This window comes from Piliocolobus tephrosceles, chromosome 2 (genome assembly GCF_002776525.5).
Source record: "Piliocolobus tephrosceles isolate RC106 chromosome 2, ASM277652v3, whole genome shotgun sequence".
In the NCBI taxonomy this organism is placed as follows: domain Eukaryota; kingdom Metazoa; phylum Chordata; class Mammalia; order Primates; family Cercopithecidae; genus Piliocolobus; species Piliocolobus tephrosceles.
The window spans coordinates 2,157,513-2,178,048 of NC_045435.1; the positions used below are offsets into that span (position 1 = coordinate 2,157,513).

The 20,536-nt window shown below is 34.2% G+C and overlaps 1 protein-coding gene across 4 annotated transcripts in view; it reads left to right on the plus strand.

Moving 5' to 3' along the window:
• CBLB (Cbl proto-oncogene B) overlaps nucleotides 1–20,536 on the plus strand; it is a 213,506-nt gene that overhangs the window by 142,763 nt on the left and 50,207 nt on the right. For all 4 annotated transcript variants that reach the window (XM_023212445.3, XM_023212457.2, XM_023212438.3 and 1 more), the window contains exon 10: nucleotides 5,740–5,943. In XM_023212445.3, the coding sequence (XP_023068213.1) occupies nucleotides 5,740–5,943 (204 nt within the window). The remainder of the gene's footprint in view (nucleotides 1–5,739; nucleotides 5,944–20,536) is intronic.

Consider the following 20,536-nt stretch of genomic DNA (forward strand, 5'->3'; position numbering starts at 1 on the left):
GGCAGGAGCCTGTAATCCCAGCAGCTTGGGAGGCTGAGGCACAGGTGAATGACTTGAACCTTAGAGGCGGAGGTTTCAGTGAGCTGAGATCACGGCACTGCACCCTAGCCTAGGTAACAGAGCAAGATTCTGTCTCAAAAGATAAAAAAAAAATAAGATAAAATAAAATAAATCTTTTACTCTATCTTCCTTCAAAGGCAACTGGTCTTCAACGGTCTTCAAATTTCTAGCCTCAGTGAAATTTTGCAACTTAGGTTCTACAAATAGGAAATAATACTTGCCTTTACGAATGTTTTAAATTGGCACTTTTGTCTTTAACCACCCGTTATGTCTTTCATGTAAATGTGATTAAATGTTGGAGTTTCCCTTTCACATTGGGAGTAATAAAGAAGCTGCGAGAGTTGTCCAAATGCATTATAGTAACATTATGAACTAGAGTGATACACTAGAAAAGGAAAGGAAATGATGGATATGATAAAATCTAGCAGAATAAGTACTTGATTCTTAAATCTAATGACTAAATTAGATGGATGCTCACTCTGTTGTAAAGTGTGTGGACGGTAACAGATACTGGCACTTTGGAAACATTTTCAGTTGACTCCAGCATGGATCTTTTATAGATGTTGTTAAAGTTGACACCATTTTTAAAAAGTGTTTAGAATGTAGACTCATTCTAAATGACCAGCTCATTCTAGACCAACTTCATGCATTAAAATTTTAAATTGGATTCAAGCAACAAATGTTTAAAATAAAAAGCTTTTACTATGTAAAAACGTATCCTCAGAAATGGTATAATTATTCAGATACATTTTACGTCTTCCTGTTAAAGAGCTGAAACTTTTCAATTAGAGCCAACAGAATATTCATTGATTTTAGTAGGTTTTTTCAATTTTGAAATTTGCAATTTAAGCAAAATAGTTTTAAATTTTTTACATTTGTGAATGATCAGTAGTAGCAACTGGCTGTTTTTCACCTTTATTTTAACCTTGGCTATGAATCTGAGATTGAAAAACCACTACTTGCTGATCCTATAGTGTAGTGTTGAAATGATTAGACTCTTGAAATAGACCCCCTTGTTGTGACTTCCTACTTAGTATTGCTTGCTATGTGACCTTCATCAAACCAGTAAACCCATTTTTCTTGTTGGTAAACGGGGGAACAACAATTATACCTACCTTATAGGATTAAATGAATTAATATTTAGAGAGTGCTTACAACAGTGCCTAGAATTTTAGTTATTACTGTTTCTAATGAAGTACTTAGAGATATCTCATATTTCCAATTATGATTAATCTATGCACACTGATAATTCTGCAGGTTTTAAGTTGTATTCATTTTATTACAAAATGGAATTCGTATAGAGATATGAGTTTTTTCAAATGTTAAGATATGTTTCCTTAGTTTTCTTATTTATTCTTGAGACTATTTTTATACTAATTATGCCAACTGGAATTTTTATAGCACTTTGTAAAGCTTTAAAATAACTTACCTCACTTTATGGTGTCTCTAAATGTGCATTATCTCATTGTACCCTGTATATAAGATGCAGTGAATTGCCCGGGGTCACACAGCTGTAATTGGAGAAAGTAGAACTAATTCAGAATGTCTGTGCTCCTTTTCTGATTCACTATGCAGGCTTTTATGGGCCTCCCAAATCAGAACTAGAAGAGTCTAGATTCACCAATGTCTTTTTCCCTTGTCCATCATAAAATAAACCAGAACCAAAGATCTCTCCCACTCTGGGGCATTTTGTCTAAGATTACTATTAACTATCCTTCTTTATTCTTTCATTCGTTCTTTCAGCCAGGAGTTACTGAGTTTCTGTGGGAGATACTGTGCTTTGAAAATTCTTGGTATGATCCAACCTATTCTCAGTGCATTTGTATACATATAATTTTTCCAGTTATAATTGCTATGTTTAAAAAAAGATTTGTGACAACCTCATAGCTACATGAAATACAGCAAGGTAATGTAAATTAGAAGTTATTGATCAAGGAAAAAATGCACACATGCATATGCATACACATACAGTAAAAATATAAAATGCGCTCTAAAATGAGACTTAGGAGGCCCTATGTATATACCCTGCAGCCCGTGGTGTATGTTATATCTGTGGGAAGGCATAAAGTGATTGACCTTAAGTCAAAGTATGCCTCTAATGATCAGGCTGAAAGCAAATAAATTACACTATATATAATGCTATCTTAAAAAACATTCAAAAGAAGATACTTAAGATATAGTATGTCTATCTTAGCAATATTTAAACAGAGTATGGAAGATGATTGATACATGCTGATGATGAGATGGTACTAACAATATTCATTTGGGTTTTTACATAGAGTATTTGTGGAGAATGGAGTATTATGAAGATTTAAAATTTTTTTCTATTTGTTTGTCATTGTTTTTTATCTGAGTTTACCTAAAGTTACATTTTTATGTAATGTCACTGACTTACAGTATTAATGGTTGAGATGTGAGTCTGAATTATTTTACTATATTATGAGAAATGACAGAATCTAGTTTCAGCGGTGTATTGTATTCACTGATAACTTATGTATCCTTTGGTTTAGAAGTATTTCTTTTTTGAGGAAGTGAAACCTACTGAGTCATTTAGAATAGACGGAGTCCTCAGTACTTCCTCTTAACATTCACAGAATGGTGGGAACTAGAAAATGAGTTATTTATTGGTCTTTCTTTTCCATTAACACGTATTATTTGATATTGCATTAAGTATACATTGACAGAAACATTATTTTAATTATTGTATTGAAGACATTTTTCATGTGTATTTAATCAACCATCTGACAGAAACTAGGGCAGAGTAACTAAAGTAGCATTTGAGACTTTGTCGTTAGATATAATTTGCATGTGACAGTAGTCTATTTATAAAGCGTGATGAAGTCATATTAGAGTAAGTCCATTAGAGACACATTCAGTGTGATCTGTGTTTGCAAATCAAAATTAGTGTTCGTTGCAGCTGTTTGTTGATCTGATGGGTAATGTACACTCTCAACAACAAAACTGAAGAGAAGATGTATTTTGTGATATCTACTCTTATAATAGGTACTCTTAACACACATCGGTAATTTGTATGACATTAAACTTTCAAGTAGCATTAGAGAAAAATCTAAATTCAGTTTTAGATGAACAGTTCTCTGTTTTTTCTTGTGTTATAAAGACACAATTATTGCCTTTCACCTCCTCCCCCTTCAAAACTCAGTATTTTCAGTTACCTCTTATGAGGAAATAGATCACATAGACTGGAAGTCATCCTTAACCAGAGCAATATGTGAGTTGACCCTGGAGGTTCAAAGAGAAACTTACATAGCCTAATAGTGTGGCTTGCACATTCTATGCACTGTACTAAAAAATAATGTGACTTTCATGATTTTGATTGGGTGGAATAATTTTTAGTTATGAAAATTGTACTGGAATTAGGTCTTTAAAAGGTTCTTGGTTTTTAGTTATGATACTAAAATATTTACCGATGAATTTATATGATGTGTAGGAGGTACTTCAAAACGATCTAAGAGTGGAAGAAATGAGAACAGACAGATAAAACTGGATTGGGGATGAATTGATAATTGTTGAAGTCGGGTGATAGGTACTTAGAAATTTATTATAGTTTTCCCTCAAATTTTATGTGTATCTGAGATTTTCTACAATAATTTTTTTAAATGTGTGAGTAAATTAAGCGACTACGTAGGTCTCAAAGTACTGCTTTCTGTTCTTCATGGGTTAAAGACAGAGGGACCATCAGATCTTCAGATCTTGCTTTCTTTTTTTTTTTCTTTTTTTTCTTTTTTTGGCACAGGGTCTTACCCTGACATGCAGGCTGAGGGCAGGCATGCTATCGTAGCTGACTGCTGCCTCAAACTCCTGGTCTCAAGCGAAGCCCCCAGCTCAGCTTCCCGACCAGCTGGGACTTCAGGTGTGTACCACAACACCTGGCTAATTTTTTAAACATTTATTTTTTGTGGAGACAAGGTCTTGCTATATTGCCCAGACTGGCACAGCTTGCTGTTAAATAAAACTAGCTTTTTGAAATTGTCTTATGTAAATCTGTAAAAGTATTCCACTATAGGTACCTAATATGGATCCCTTTTGACTTTCATAACAAGGGGAGTTTTGCCTGGATGGTAACGTATATTGAATATGACTTCAAATTTAATATTCTTTTTATTAGAGTAAGATTTTGTTTTTCTTATTTACTCCTGTGTTAGAAAATATCATTGCAAGGAGGTTATCAAAAATAGAAGAACTAAATCTTGGTTTTATTATCTGTAAAATGATGGAGCAAATAATATTTAATGTGTTTTGAAGCCTGCTGGACATGAACATGTTTGGTGGGGAACCTTGAAGGATTCTGTATTTATATATCTGTATTTCTTTATACCACCTTAGTTCAACTATATTACCGTTCCAAATTTCTTTTCCAAATTATATATAAGCAGATGAATAAGGGAATGTTGCAATTTATTTTTCTTAAGCACACTCAGTGTTTTTTGTTTTTTGACACTTTGTTTGGCAAAGGAGGTGTTCAATTTGTTGAGCTGAATGAAGCTCAGAAAGAATAAACTATCACAAGATCTGCCACAAAGTAGATGCGAGGTAGTTGTTCAATGAGAAGAGAGTGAGAGTTATTCCATCCTTGATCCAAACATCACTGTTGGGCAGGTAGATCACTAATTTCCTATTAAACTAAGTGGACAGGACAGTCCTGAATTAATTATGGAACAGTTTCTTTAAAGACATCAGCTCTCTGCATCCCTTGTCTTGCCAATAAAATGGTGCTATTTCATCCTGTTTCTCCCTTAAAGTAATTTTGTGATTTTTACTACGTTTAAATAACACATTGCTAAAGTCAGGGTATAATGCAAAACCAAAAATAGGGTGGAGAATATCATATACCATCTTCTCTCTAGAAAGCAATATTGTCTGTAGGGCAAGAAAACAGTCTTTTTATTTCCCTGCAAATTGTGAATTTTTAATGTAGTTAGTTTTGAGAAATGAATGTAGGAAACTTTGAGCAAAATGTCCAATAATGACCAGTAAATACATTTCCAGCCCAAAAGTATTTGCACAAATCTTTTGATATCATATTGTTTAAAAGCAAGATAAGGGGCAAAACTTAGTCTGTCACAGAGAACTGTATATTCCAAATGAGTTGTGTGTCAGGATGAGAGACTTTCAGGACAGATGATGGCTTTTGATTATAAATGTACACATTTTAATTTTTCCTAATTGTGTATAGATTTTAAAATACACAGGCAGTTAAAACAAATATTCAGCCACAGTTAGATGCACAGGTATTGTATTTTTCTCACTGATACTACTGCTGTATTATGAATTTTTACTAAAATGTACTTTTTAATGGAATGTTTAGTTAGTATTGCTGTCTTTTCATAAGGAGAGACATGATTCAATTTCCAGTTTTCTTCAGGACTCTAATGCCTTGATACATTAGAATAATAAGTGAACATTCAGGAAAATAAAGAGGTTTCTTTTCTTGGGAAAATCGAACTTAAAAATTTTTGTTTTTCCGTAGGAAACTGAAGATACTGACCATTTAATATATATTTTGTTGACTCCCTGTTCTACACACACTACCTCTTCAAGACAAATCTTCCCCCGCCTCCTACCCCATAAACTTTTTTTAGAGGGATGACTTATAGTTGTAGAACATTAGCGTTTCTCAGTACTGTTTATTTTGAAACCATGCATTTTCTGTTTGTTTAGGAGTCGGATGGTCAGGGCTGCCCTTTCTGTCGTTGTGAAATAAAAGGAACTGAGCCCATAATCGTGGACCCCTTTGATCCAAGAGATGAAGGCTCCAGGTGTTGCAGCATCATTGACCCCTTTGGCATGCCGATGCTCGACTTGGACGACGATGATGATCGAGAGGAGTCCTTGATGATGAATCGGTTGGCGAACGTCCGAAAGGTAAAACTAGAAACATGGGTTTAGTTAGGGTGGTGTGACCATATGAAAAAGAAATGATGCTGTCATAAATGGAGTATGACTGAGTATATTTGAGTATACAAAAGAAGCACACACACATACTAGGCTAGGCCTGTACAGGGTCAGGATCATCAATGTCACTGTCTTGTACCTCCACATCTTGTCCTGCTGGAAGGTCTTCAGAATCAGTAACACACGTGGAGCTGTAATCTCCTATGATAACAATGCCTTCTTCTAGAATACTTCCTGAAGAACCTGAGACCATGTTACAGTTAACGTTTTTTCATTAGTAGGAGTATACTCTAAAATAATGATCAAAAGTATAATATTGTAAGTACATAAACCAGTAACATAGTCATTTATTATCATTGTCACATATTATGTGCTGTGCATAAGTATATGTGCTATACTTGTATGCAACTGGCTGCAGAATAGGTTTGTTTACACCAGCATCACACAGACGCGTGAGTAATGCTTTGTGCTACGACATTAAGATGGCTATGATGTCACCCACCAGGCAACAGGAATTTTTCAGCTTCATTTTAATGTTACAATATCTTACAGGATCACCATGGTATATGTGGTCCATTACCAAAATGTCATTGTGCAGGGCACAACTATAATGTTGACAGGCCGATATAATCATAGATTGAGAGAGAACTCGATTATACCTAAGGTACTCTCATTGGTTTTAAGCATCATAATCAGAGGTGATAGATGATGTTTATAGAATTAAACATCATCTAACACTGGCAGTAGCAAATCTGTGAAGAAAAAATTTAAGAAGGGAAATTATTAAATTTGGAAATTGTGAAACTGAATTTGATTAAAATATTCTTTGTTCAATTCTAGAAGAAGTGTCTGATTGAGTTTTTTCTTAATGGGAAGGCTGTCTCACTGTTTGGCTTCTAAGAGGTCACATAAGATTTACTTCTGTGAATTTACCAGAGTCTGAATTTGCTCATCAGTGTTGTTGACTCAGAAAAATTGACCTTGTCAGTTCACTGAGAATGGATGTTACTGCCCAGTTTAAGTTTATATAACCAGGTACACAACAGACTAGTCAATGAACCAGAATGCCAACTGATTAATTTGCAGACCAGAAATACAATGGTCAAGGGAGGTAGACTCTTGGATATCAGGCTATTCCCTGTACAGGAAGATACATGAAATCCCAATTACTTTCACAAATTTTTTGCTCTCAAAATCAGAGAAATGGGATTGAGTGGTGTGAAAGGTCTGCATATATGGTGCCATCCTTCCTCCTGACTTGGGCAGACATGGCTAATCAGTCATGATACTAATCACCACTGAGTTCAGACTTGGCCTACAGAACCTTTTCAACACAGCCCTGAAGATCTTCCACTATAGTTCATTAGGTTTTGGCAGGTAGCATGAAACCTATTTGCCACTGTCACTAGGTGCAGTGATGATAATGTGTAATGGCATCAGATTGTATTCACTGTATTCATCTATCTCTGTAGTAAGGAAATGCTTGGTACTGGAATTTCGACAAGGCATTTCTTTGGGTTACTTCATTTTTAGAACTGTGTCCGAATTTTCCTCTTGGGAAACTCCTGCATTTTCTCCCTCCCAGTGTTCCCTGCTGACCAAATACATTCCCTTAGGATATTTTTACATACAAATTTTTACATAGGGAGATATGTTAACATCACCAACATGGTTACTCTCAAATTCTGCTTTTTTCTGGAATGATTTTTATTATTTATCTTATTGGTTTTTCATAAATTTTATAATTTAACCCTCAGAGAAACTACACATGAGTTCACTCTTTACTCCTGAAACGTATAGTTTTTATTAATAGTTTGAATTATGGGATTTTTTTTTTTGACCTAAGAAATGGAAGAAAGAAAGTAGTTATTCCTCAGAAATCCTAAAGGATGAACAAGAAAAATAATATCAAATTGAAACAGACTTGAGACTTGAATCTCAAAACAAAGTTAACTTAAGGAAGATGTGAAATAAAGCACCAGTTCTGCTACAGAGTAGTAATGGGATGCCAGGCAAGTTATATAACCTCTTTCTTCCTCAGTTTACCCCTTTGTAAAACAGAAAAATAATAGTCGCTTCTCTATTGGGTGTTGTGATGATCAGTTGGGATCAAAGACCTAAGAACCTAGAAGAACGTCAGGTCACCAAAGTCACAAATGCTTACTATATTATTACCAATGTTAATTAATAATACTATGTAATACCTAGTCTAGGACATACTCCGTAATCTGTGTTAGTAGAAATCATTTCATCACTATGCATGTGAGAGAGCTACATATGGGGCGTTGGTGATATTAATGTACTGTTCCCCAGAAGACATAAGTGTGAATACTGGCTTTACAATGTACAAATACAAACAAATCACATGACTAGTCTGAGCCTGATTTCCTCTTCTGAAAAATGAGAATAATAATACCTCCCTAAATTGTTGAGAGAATGACATATGTTATTAATGCTGGTTTTATTGATTTGTGACCCTTTTTACTGAAAGCTAAAAATAATTTTACATTTTAAATGGTAGATATTTAAATTACTATATTAAGTACCTACAGAATGTTCTTGATTTTACATCTTGTCCTAAAATATTCACTACCTGGCCCTTTAAGAAAAAGTTTGCATTCCCAGGTCTAGGACATAGTAAACATTTAAAGAATGCTTATTGAATGGATGGATAATGGAGAATGACAGAAAAGTATTTGAGATACAACAGCTCAAGTAGTTCAAGTGCCCCAGGTAGCAGTGCTTTTTTTTTAGATGTGAAGACATTTCAATTTTCTTTACTAAATGGATTTTCATCTTCAATGATCCATGTCAGAGGGTCGGTCTAGGCTTTAAGAGAAATTTTTAAAAGAATTTTGTATACCTTACTCCTTGGGAGAAAACAATATTTGCCCTATGTGAATTTGGGAAAAGTTGCAGTCTCAACCTGCTTTCCATTGAATTAAGTTGAAGCTTGAGCTTCTTTTCAGTAGTGGCACTAACAGTAGAAAGGAAATGCTGGGAACATAACATGAGAAGCAGAATGTTCCAAGGTGGCTCTAGTGTTTCTCCTTGATCTTATCACCCACTTCGAAGACCATTCATATTTCATTGTGAGCTTTCTGGCACACTGGTGAGCTTTCTGTCAAGGAAGCTGAGAGATTTTTACATTGATCCTTTCTGTTTTTTACCCCATAAAGAGTAGAATGATGATCAGAATCCTTACTGTCCTATAAGTCACACTTCAGTAACTTATTTGGCAGTCAGCAGTGTCATTTAATAAAGCTTTACTTCACTACAATCTTGTTATACTTTCCTGTGGCAGTTATATAGTTTAGAAATGTATATCACTTGTAATTATTTGTTTTTAAGTTAAAGAGCTATATTTCAATTAAATATCTTTATGTCTACTCATCTGCCTCTAGTCAATTAAACTGATTGTGACTTTTATAGCATTTCATAAATGTGTACCACTTAATTTTCAGTAAAACCTAAATTTTTATGTAGATACAAGCATAATTCTTTCTGAATAATTTGGAAAATATTGCTATGATGTTATGTTCTTATAGTGTTTTATATATACTTCTATATCAGGAGCTACAGTAATTGTTATTTACTGTAGGACTATCTTTTCTATTAGATTATTAACACTTAAGGCCAGGGACAATGCCTTGTGTTTTTGTTCCCAGGCACCTAAATGCACTCAATTACTATTTACTAAGTGAACTAATAAATGCACACACCTGCACACGTGTTCCTTTAGGGCAATAACCTAATCTTACGCATGTTTTAAACTTTGTTCCAACCTGAATACTAATATATATATATACACCGAACATCAAACTAACAGATTTTCTCTAGTTTTTTCTTACAGGGGTGGTTATAAACAAGTGTCACATGGTCATCTTGACACCGTAGTTCTTCTACCTATGTGTTGTCCCTCTATTTTTTAAATCATTCTTCGTTCATTCATGCATTTTCATTCATTGACTCATTCATTTATTTTTTAATTAACTAGTTAATTAATTTAGAGCTGGAGTCTCACTTTGTTGCCCAGGCTGGAGTGCAGTGGCACTGTCTTGGTTCACTGCTACCTCTGCCTCTCTGGTTCAAGTGATTCTTCTGTCTCAGCCTCCCGAGTAGCTGGGATTGCAGATGCCTGCCACCACGCCTGGCTAATTTTTGTATTTTTAGTAGAGACAGGGTTTCACCATGTTAGCCAGCCTGGTCTCGAACTCCTGACCTCAAGTGATCCAGCTGCCTCAGCCTCCCAAAGTGCTGGGATTATAGGCATGGGCCACCATGCCTGGCCTTACTCATTTATTTTTACAACATTTTATTCTCTCAGTTAAAAGAGTAACTGCCAGTGATTGTCCAACAGAATGGTTCCATTGTTTCTATCTGCCATTTTGAATACTCATCTTTTTCTTCTTTTATGAGTGGGCCAATGACAATATTGTGAAATTGTTTCTGCCTGTCTTAAGCATATTACATTCTTTAAATGAGTAATGCTTCCATCGTAGCATGGAAACATGCTTTGATTGTATATTCCTGTTACCGAGGTGATACCCCACAGCTGGAGTTTATAAATAGTAGCATACTAAACATATAGTGTATTTCTATTATTTCTTTTATAGTTAAATGTGTTTAGTAATGCTAATGCTTACAGAAGCAATAGAACCTAGAAGTCTATAATATATACTTTTTGATTCCCTCTTTGATAAAAGGTATTTTATGATTCTAACTAGAATATGTTTTCTATTTTGCCTGAGTCTATGTCGTTGCCTGAGTTTTCAAGCTGTCAGAATCCTGGGATAATGAGATCAGATGTGAGCGTTCAGAGAAAGTTCAGAATGTGATGGGTAAGATCATAGCCTTCTCTCTGACTTCAATCAGATCACAGCTAAAAAAGAAGATCTGTTGCTACCCAGAGATTTGCTTCATTTTGCCAGAGGATTAAGAGGAATCTTAGCAGTTTTTCACAGTATTAATCACCAAATACATAACATTTACATTTGAAATAAATAAAAATTCACATATAAAATTAAAATGTTGACAGACTGAACTAGTGAATGAGCCCAGATTAGTTCTTATGGTCTTAAACATTGTATTTTCTTAAAATAATATTTAAAATCTTAATGAATGGCCATATTAGAACAAAAATGGGTATGACCTTAAGTCAAGGGAGTTATTCTTTTTTGTGCATTCTCCTTTGTTGCCTTCTTCAATTGAAATACATCTTGCTAGTTAAAAACTTAACATGTCATCTAAATATTGCTTTTCCTAATAAGTGTGAAGAAAGCCTCTATAAGCAGGGGTCCCCAAACCCCAGGCCGTGGACCAGTACCAGTCTGTGTCTTGTTAGGAACCAGGCTATGCAGCAGGAGGTGAGCAACAGGCTAGTGAGCAAAACTTCATCTGTATTCACAGTCACTCCCCATAGCTCACATTACTGCCTGAGCTCTGCCTCCTCTCACATCAGCAGTGGCATTGGATTCTCATAGCAGTATGAACCCTATTTTGAACTGCATATGGGAGGGATCTAGGTTGTGCACTCCTTAGGAGAATCTAATGCCTGATGATCTGCCACTGTCTCCCATCATTCCTAGATGGGACTGTCTAGTTGAAGGAAAATAAGCTCAGGGCTCCCACTGATTCTAAATTATGGTGAGGTGTATAATTATTTCATTATATATTACAACATAATAATAATAGAAATAATGTGCACAATAAATGTAACACGTTTGAGTCATCCCCCAAACCATCCCCTTCCCCTCCCTTCCACCATTTGTGGAAAAATTGTCTTCTATGAAACCAGTCCCTGGTGCCAAAAAGGTTGGGGACTGCTGCTGCATAGTATTCCTGATCCTAAGGAAAGAGAGGTGGGTACATATCACAGTGTTGTTGCAGCTATTTTTAGGACGGTGTTGCCTTTTTATGTTGTCTATTTAAATCTGACTCACAGGATTAGAGTCCGTGTTGGAGCTGTAAGGACAAAAATTACAACAGAAGTGAAATACAAAAATAAAAATAGACATTGGAAATGTAGAACATGGTTCTCAACTATAGGCAATTTTCCATCTTGAGGGTATTTAGTAATATATAGGGACATTTTTGGTTTTTGCAATGACTAAAAGGTGGCAAATACTGCTGGCATTGAGAATGGGCCAGAGATACTAACAATCCTGCAACGTGGGTGATCCTACCCAAGAAGAATGATTCTGACTATAGTACTAATAGTCTAGTCCTCACCACTCCCTTCTCATAACGTTTAGGTAGAGTCATGAGTGACAGTAAGCAATCCAAAGTCACAGGTTTGTTGTTTCTCATTTATTTGCATTCTGTTTACTGATTTTCTAAAAGCTCTTCATACGAAATAGTGATATTTTCTTTATTAGCATGTGATTAACAAAAGAAACAACTGCCTCATCCAAGTGGTGTATGATGTCATAGGATACCTTGAAGACATTGTTACGTATTTCTCAAAAATAACTTGAATACATAGTATGTTAAAAGAAACAACACTTGAACTCTTTTACTCAGTTTTGAGTCCACTGCCTCTGGTAGATTGTCAGCTCCCTGAGGACACAGACTATGCTTTATTCTTCTTTTCATTCTTAGAGCTTTGCATGATGCTTGATACACAGTACGCCCTTGAGAAAGTTGTTTTTGTTTGTTTGTTTGTTTGTTTTTTAAATGATCAGTGGTGACACTGTTCTTCCTTGTTATATTCTTAAGTAGAGTTACCCTCGTGGAATCAAACTGCCTGTGCTTATCTTCTAGTTTTCCTACTTAGTATCTATGTGCCTTGCTTTATTTAACACCCCTTCCACTCCCTTTCCCTCAAGTACTTGGTCCATAAAACTCTGCCTCTTTAAGATTAAATGAGTTCATATATATAAAAAGACATTAGAACAGTGCTGGCACATGGAAAATGCTAAGTATTAGTTGTTATTAATATTATTTTTAAAATAGATTAATAGAGATGGGATCTCACTCTAATGCCCAGTGTGGTCTTGAACTCCTGGCCTCTAGTGATCTTTCCACCTTGACCTCCCAAAGTGCCAGGATTACAGGTGTGAGCCATCACACCTGGCCACATTTTTTATACTAGTGTTATTTAAGACTCCTGAAATATTGCTGTACTTCTAAGAGTTCAGTTATCAGTATTTTTGAGTTGTCTATGGAACTTTTTCTTTTAGATACGATATCATTCCATTAGGAAGAATTAGATGCCAAAATTATGTTGGTTACCAAGCAATTAGTTGTATTTCTTTAACATATTAACATCTACATAGTTATAATTTCGTTGCATGACCACATTAAAATAATTTACTGTTAAACCATATTTCAAATTTGAAACTCAGAAAATGCAAACTTGTCAACATGTTAGCTGAAACACTATTTTAAGGATTAAATAATTTAGATAAATAAATAAGATAATTGTTCTTATTTTCTGTGTAATTAAGTTGAAATGATTAAGTGTTATCTAAAGTAGGGTGAAGAACTACAGTAACCAAATAGCAATTGCTTGTTCGAACCAGCTTTAGCTGGCATTTGGAGAGCAATAAGGGTTTCACATGAAACCATTATTTTCAGTGACTGAAATTTATTCCTTTAATTCTCAGAATGTTCTTGTTTCTCAGCCATTTTTATGGAAATATTTCTGAATTATATGTCACCCTTCCCTGCCTTCTCAACATTGGTTATGCAGCTGAGTGAACCAAAGGGCATAAGAAGCCACTACAGTCAACACGACACATTTCTAGAATCTTACATTTTGCTACAAAATCTAAGGGTAGGTTGCATAAAGAGAAGAGAACCATAAATTTAAATTAAAATCACACGTATATTTGGATCAGGATGTAAAATTTGTATAAATATTTAAACTAAAATATAAAACTTTAAAGAAATTTCAAGGTTATGGAGGCTGATCATAGGCCAGGAGATCAAGTCCCTCTTATAAGAAGGTATTTCAAGGAGAAGCAGTATCATCACTTGTGTTAACAGTGGTCAGTATTTCGGTAGAACAGTGCCCTTGAGGTTATCCCAGGTGTGAGACTGCACGCCTTTAAAGGAGACCTGTTGGCAACTTTGTTGACCACTTCCCTGCCAGACCTCAAAGAGAAATCAGCTCTTATTCCAATTGGCATTTCTTAGTATATAGGTTTCTGTTTTCCTCCACTTCTTTATTGCTTCTAATTTGAAAATTTCCGGAAATTACTAGTAGAACACAGACAGTAATTCAGCCTTTGAGTTAGCTTCATTTTACACACAAATCAAATGTCCATATTCTTAAGAAGGTAGCAGGGTGCCTACATTCTGTTTCTGTAGGAAGAAGTAGGAAAAAAAAAAATGTTCCTCCTACTTCAGAGGACTTTCCTGTTTCATTCTGGGTTTCTCCCCAAATTCTTATAGGTTGAGACTTCTAGAAGTATGACTGTGGGTAAGCAGGAAATGATTGTGTTGCTCTAGCACAATATTCTTCATATAGGCTTTTGTTTATTATCTGTGGAGGTACTCCAAAATAGATAACAAAAGTCATTTACTTAAGCTATAATTACATATGAATATGTGAGTGTGTGTGTAAGCATTTTTGTAGCATATACCCTCTCTGAATAATATTCTGTGTAGGCTACTATTTTAAATACTCTTGATTTTTGTTTTGTTCACAAAATAAAGCAAAAAAAAAAAAAAAAAAAGAAGAGAACAATAGCAAGTAAAGTATACTTAGAATATTTTATCATGTGGTAAATGTTTTATCAGTGTCCTTCATTAATTTTCACTCATTTATAGAAAAACACTGACTCTCTGAGTCCTTCTCATCATCCTTATTGTAATACATATATATACCTTGTTCAGATATGGAAATGCATTAAGTAAAAATCTTGTTAAAAGTATTATAAAATTGACTTTGATTATCTCTGGGACTGTCAGAACGCTCATCCTATTAGTAATTGGAGAGGTTTTATCTTGTCCTGTTTTTATAATAAGCCTGACTGTACTTGAAGTTTCTTACCAAATGTTTTTCCATTTCCATAATAATGGATCTTATTAATGTTTTTATAAAATGGCTCTTTAAAGGTGTGGATAAAATGAAGAATGACTAAAATAGAATGAGTCCCCGATTATTATTGGTAATTACTGAACATAATGAGATGGGCTTTTGACTACTTTACTTCTTGAGTTTTTTTCTGTCAGGATTTTCTGTTAAGATTGAAAATGTGGATTTCTCTGTTCCTCGTGGATCCTAAAAAAGGATTCTGTGCATTTTGTCAGAAAAATAAATAACAGTATTTATTAATTTCCAAAGGCAAAGGGTGAGTATGTAGACATAAAGAATCCAATGTGGTCTTTAAATTTCTAGAACACCAGTATTCTAGCTTGTAAAAGATATTCTCAGTGTTACCAGGACTAGAGAACTTAAGAGAAATTGTTAATTAGACAAATACACTGGTGTGATGATAATACAGGAAGGAATCAAGGCTGGCTCAGCCTTTGGATTTGGTAAGAAGCTGAAACCGATAATTTATCATAAAGTTTTAGAAACAAGTGTAATACTAGAAAAATGTGGGAATCACCTAAAATCAAGATAAAGGAATGAAATGATACTACCCAGTGTCTTGTAATTTGAAGGGATGTTTCTGTCTTTCCCAACTTTTGCAGTTACCGCTACATAAAGATTTTTGATATTGTGAATAAATTCTGTACAGTTAATTCTGTGTTCACATTCTACTTTCTATGCTTTATGACTTAATTTTTCCATACTTATATTTATTTGGCTTAAGAGTAGAGAGATGAACATGAAGGAGTGACGAAGAAAGGAACTCATTTAAGCAGTGCCCGAAAGGACATGATACTTTAGTCATTCATTAACATATGAAAATCAGAAGAGCACAGGTGAAATCTCTACCATGAAAAGTCAGAAAAATTAAACTGCAGAAAAAATAGTGACAGCAATTATAAAAGAAAGAGGTTCGTTATCCTAATATATAAAGAGCACATTCAAATCAACAAAGAGGAAATTAGTGGGTATGGGGACAAAAAAAAAAACGTAAAAAGCTAGTGACCCAAAGAAGAAATACACGAGTAAATTGGTTTTACAAGAATAAATTGGTTTTACCATCTGGACAGCAAAAGTGTCTTAAGAATGTTCATAAATTTGACACAGTTACATGTCTAGAATCTTGTGCTTAAAAAAAATTCTATGATTCTTTCCTTAAAAACTAGCACATATATGGTTAAAGATTTCTTTATGATACTTTATGATACTACTTTATAATAAAGAAAACTTGAAAACAGCTAAGTATTCATTGCACAGGAATGGTTTTGTAAATGCTGATACACCCATATACGCATACTTTAAAATTATATTCATGAAGAATGTTTAACGTCAGCTAATTTTTTTCTGTATAATGCTAACAAATATTGAGTAGATTTAACATTGTGTATGTGATTAGGAACCATCACCAATGGCTATATGTAGGTATTCTTTAAAATATCTTTATATTTCCTTATAATTCCAAAATTTCCTGCAGTGAAATTATGTTCTTTGTAATGAAGAGAGAAAAAGTGAAATAAACAGAAAATTGAAAAGATACAAGGTTAGGACTGCCAAAACCAGTAAAACGTGTTTTTTATAGCAAAGAGTGTGACAACACGCATACCCCTAAACTTATAAGCCTAATCCAATTCTTAAACTATTTTCTTGTTATCATTTGTTGTTTTTCTTTGTTTAAGACCCTTTCTATGTTAAGAAGAAAGAACCTAATCATGTTAAATTAAATTCTAAGTTTGTTTTTTTAAAGGTCAGTGCTAATAATAGCAAATAGTCCAAGAGGCATTTCTGTTTGACTTTTGAATGCATATTTACTTAATTTAATTATTTGGTTAGATATTTGATTTTGTTACTATTGCATTGTTTAGAGTTGATAGTAGGAGGAATTGTCTGGGAGAAAATAAGAAATAACAAGGATGGGCATTTTGTTTAAAAATAACTTTAATGACCTTTTGGCAGTGTAGATGGGCAAGCTTTGACTAGAAATTTAGAGATAATAGATTACATTCTATCCCTTTTACATCAAAATAATCCATTTTCCTAATCATTTCATCTAAATAAAAATTAAATATTTTGCATCAGCATTTGTTTTACATGTTTATAAATGTTTTACATCAGCGTTTATTTTATAATGCATTATTTAATTTTATTAACCCATAATGTTCCTGTCAAATGGATTAATTTTATTCTTTAATCTGCAGATAACACCACCAATAGGTAGTGACATTTTCAAGACCTCATAGCATCTTTATGGTATAACTGAAATTTAAATATAAGAAATTTGAATATAGGAAATTTAAATATAGGAGATCTGTGGTTTGAAATCAGGTTATACATTTATTTATATGATTACTCAAATGAAAAAAAAAAATGTTCTTTATAACCAATTGGCATTAGAGCTTAGTTAGATAACCATACTTGAAATTTACATTTTCTAATCAAAAGTATCCGTATGAACAAAATATTAACTGTTATTATTCAGAATTTAAATGAATCCTTCCCTACTTTTCTACCCAAGATGTTTTATACTTATGTGTTTGGTCTGCATTTTTATACACAATGGAAGTAGTAGTGATTAAGAGGAATACTGGACAAATCAGTAAGTGATAATTAGCACAGTTCACAGTCTTAGAATTTAAACCTGAGCCAGGGGATCGGTTCTGTGTTTGTTTGTTGTTATTGTTTTACTCCAACAGCTCTCTTTATCACCTATCATATGTAGAGAAAGATAAATAGCCTGGGTAAATTGAACTGCGGATTAGAACTGTGGAAGAAGGCCCAGAAAAGGGTGAAGGAAATGGCTGATAAGGAGTCGATGTAGGGGATGATATGAACTGGTAGACTAAAGATGAATTCCCACATTCAGGTCCCAGCTATAGAGACATTTGAATTACCTGGTGATTACCTGTACAGGGGAAAAGCCTGTTACTCTAGAATTTAGTCTTTTAAAATGCAAAAATAAAAATTAAAAATACAGATATTACATAAAGACAGCATTGTCTTTTAAAGGAGAAATAATTTCAGTCTACGTTGAATTGATCTACTTTTTTTTTTATTTTCAGAAGGATAAAAAAGAGCAGACTTTTTATTCTTTAAAGCAAGCTGCTAAATTTTGATGTCCTGAATTTTTAATATCTCATCCAAAAAATTAATTATGGACTGGATTGTGCAACGTTGTGCTAGATTTCCTTTTTTCCTTAGACTTTCAAATAGGAAGGAAAGAAAAATACAATTTGTGATGACTCAAATAAATTAAAAATGACCTTCTATATGAACAGTACCTATTAAAAATGTTTACAAATCTTTATAGTGTTTGAATTTTACCAGCAATGAAAGTTAATGCAGAGCTTCAGCACACTAATTGCATAATTGTTTTTAAAAATAGTAAAAGGTTCAGCAAAGAATAATGCATTACTATCAAAAGAGCATTGTTAAATTATCTACTCTTAGGTGAGAATTTTACTCTAATTTAGGAGAACTCAGGAAAATGAGGTTTGGTGAGTTTAGTACATATAATCAATAAAGGTGAAAGATATTTTGGTCCTTTACATACTCTCCATAAAATCCTTCTAACTAAGCCAACTTACAGATACTGTATTGCTTCAAAATGAATTAATTATTCAAAAGGACAGTACATAATCACCTTCAGAACACAGTATGAATTGCGCTAAGCAAGGTGTGCTTCCAGTTACATTCACAAAGCTTCAGGTAGTCTGCTCATCTGGAAGTATCTAAAATTTCAAGGTTATTACTTTGCCACACACACTGGTTTGGATGTCTGTTCTGAGGATTTTCATTATACTCTTTCAGTATCTAACAGGCTCTTCAACACATTTCAAATCAAGTTTACCCCATTATTTAAACATACTAGAAGTTTAGTAACTGCTTAAATATTAGTAATTAATCCACTCTAGGGTGAAAGTCAAGTTCTAATACTGATGATGGGCTGTTAGCTCTATCACAATTCTGTGTCCTGTTACAGTAAATGAGAGAAGTGGGAAAATATTTGCAGAAGAAAAGTGGAGGAGCACAGGTCTGTCTCATTCAGCAGTCTTTGCAGTGTGTGCATCTAGCCCTGAAAAGTGTCTTTGCAAGTAACTAAAGAACTATGCATTTTTTCTATATATATATATAAATACATTATTTGGGCTGGAAACAGTATTGATAGCTTTGCTTCTTGATTCTTCTTTGTAAAGGATAGTAGCCATATCAACAAAGCATTTTTCTCAGGTAACAGCTTTTCTAGTTCTCAGGGAATATAATTTATCCTAATAGGAATGTTGGAGAATTAGTTGTCCTGTGACAATTGCTGATCTACAGTGTCAAGATTCTGTGATGCAAATAGCTTTACGTGAGGAATTTTTTCTGATCTGTGATGACTTTGGGATTAGTTTTGCTCCAGAAGGTTCAAATTTATGGAACATGTGAGGCCCTGTGACTTTCTGGGTAGAACGGTTCTTTAGTTAAGAATCACTGACTGTACTAAAGTCAGTTTGTGACTATAGAGATTCTTTATTTTCTCCTTCAGTGACAATTGAATTTTTTCGACTTACCATAACCAAGCTAAAAGGTATGAAAAAGAATCACTAATTTTTTAAAAAGAAGTGTTGCTTAAAATTGTAATGTAATATTATGTTGAATTTTGTTGAATGATTGTGTTATCGGCAACAACACAGACAAAGACTTTGCAGTTTAGTAATGTCATGACAAGATTCAGGCATATCGGAGGTATGGTCTTCTGTGTAGCTACCCAGATTTATTTATTTTATTGTTTTTTTTAGAGACAGGGTCTTGCTCTGTTGCCCAGGCTGGAGTGCAGTGGTACAATATAGCTTACTGTAAAGTCAAACTCCTGGGCTCAAGGAATCCTCCTGCCTCAACCTCTTGAGTAGTGGGACTGGAGGCATATACCACCACACCCTTCTAATAAAAAAAAAAAATAAAAGATTAGTAAAGAGGAGGTCTTACCATGTTGCCCAGGCTATTGCCTTGGCCTCCCAAAGTGCTGGGATTACAGGCATCGCCACCAGGGCTGGCCTCAGTTTTATTTTTAAAAAGTCTTTACAAAGGATGCATAAATTTCCAACTATATAAATGTGGGCTTTGCAGTGACTTCCTTGCAAACCGTATACTATGGGAAGGAGGAGAAAAAAGAATGAAACTTAACAGTGAAGAAGTCTGATAAACAATACCACAGTCAGGTAATTAAGGTCAACAACAGCAGTGATGAATCGTGTTGATAGCATGGATCCTTGATATGATGTGGTCAGAATGACACTTTTTTTCCGTGGTTCTGCTCCTCAAAACTTTTAACCCCAGGCTAATTATTTTAAAAAATTAGACAAATCCCAATAAAGGAACATTCTGTATAATCTCTAACCAGTACTCTACAAAACTGGCAAAGTCATCCAAAGCAATGGATGTCTGAGGAACTGTCAGAGCCAAAAGGAGAGTAGGGAGATGTAATAATAAAAACTAAGATAGTGTCCTGCATGAGATCCTGGAGAAGAAAAAGGACATTGGGTA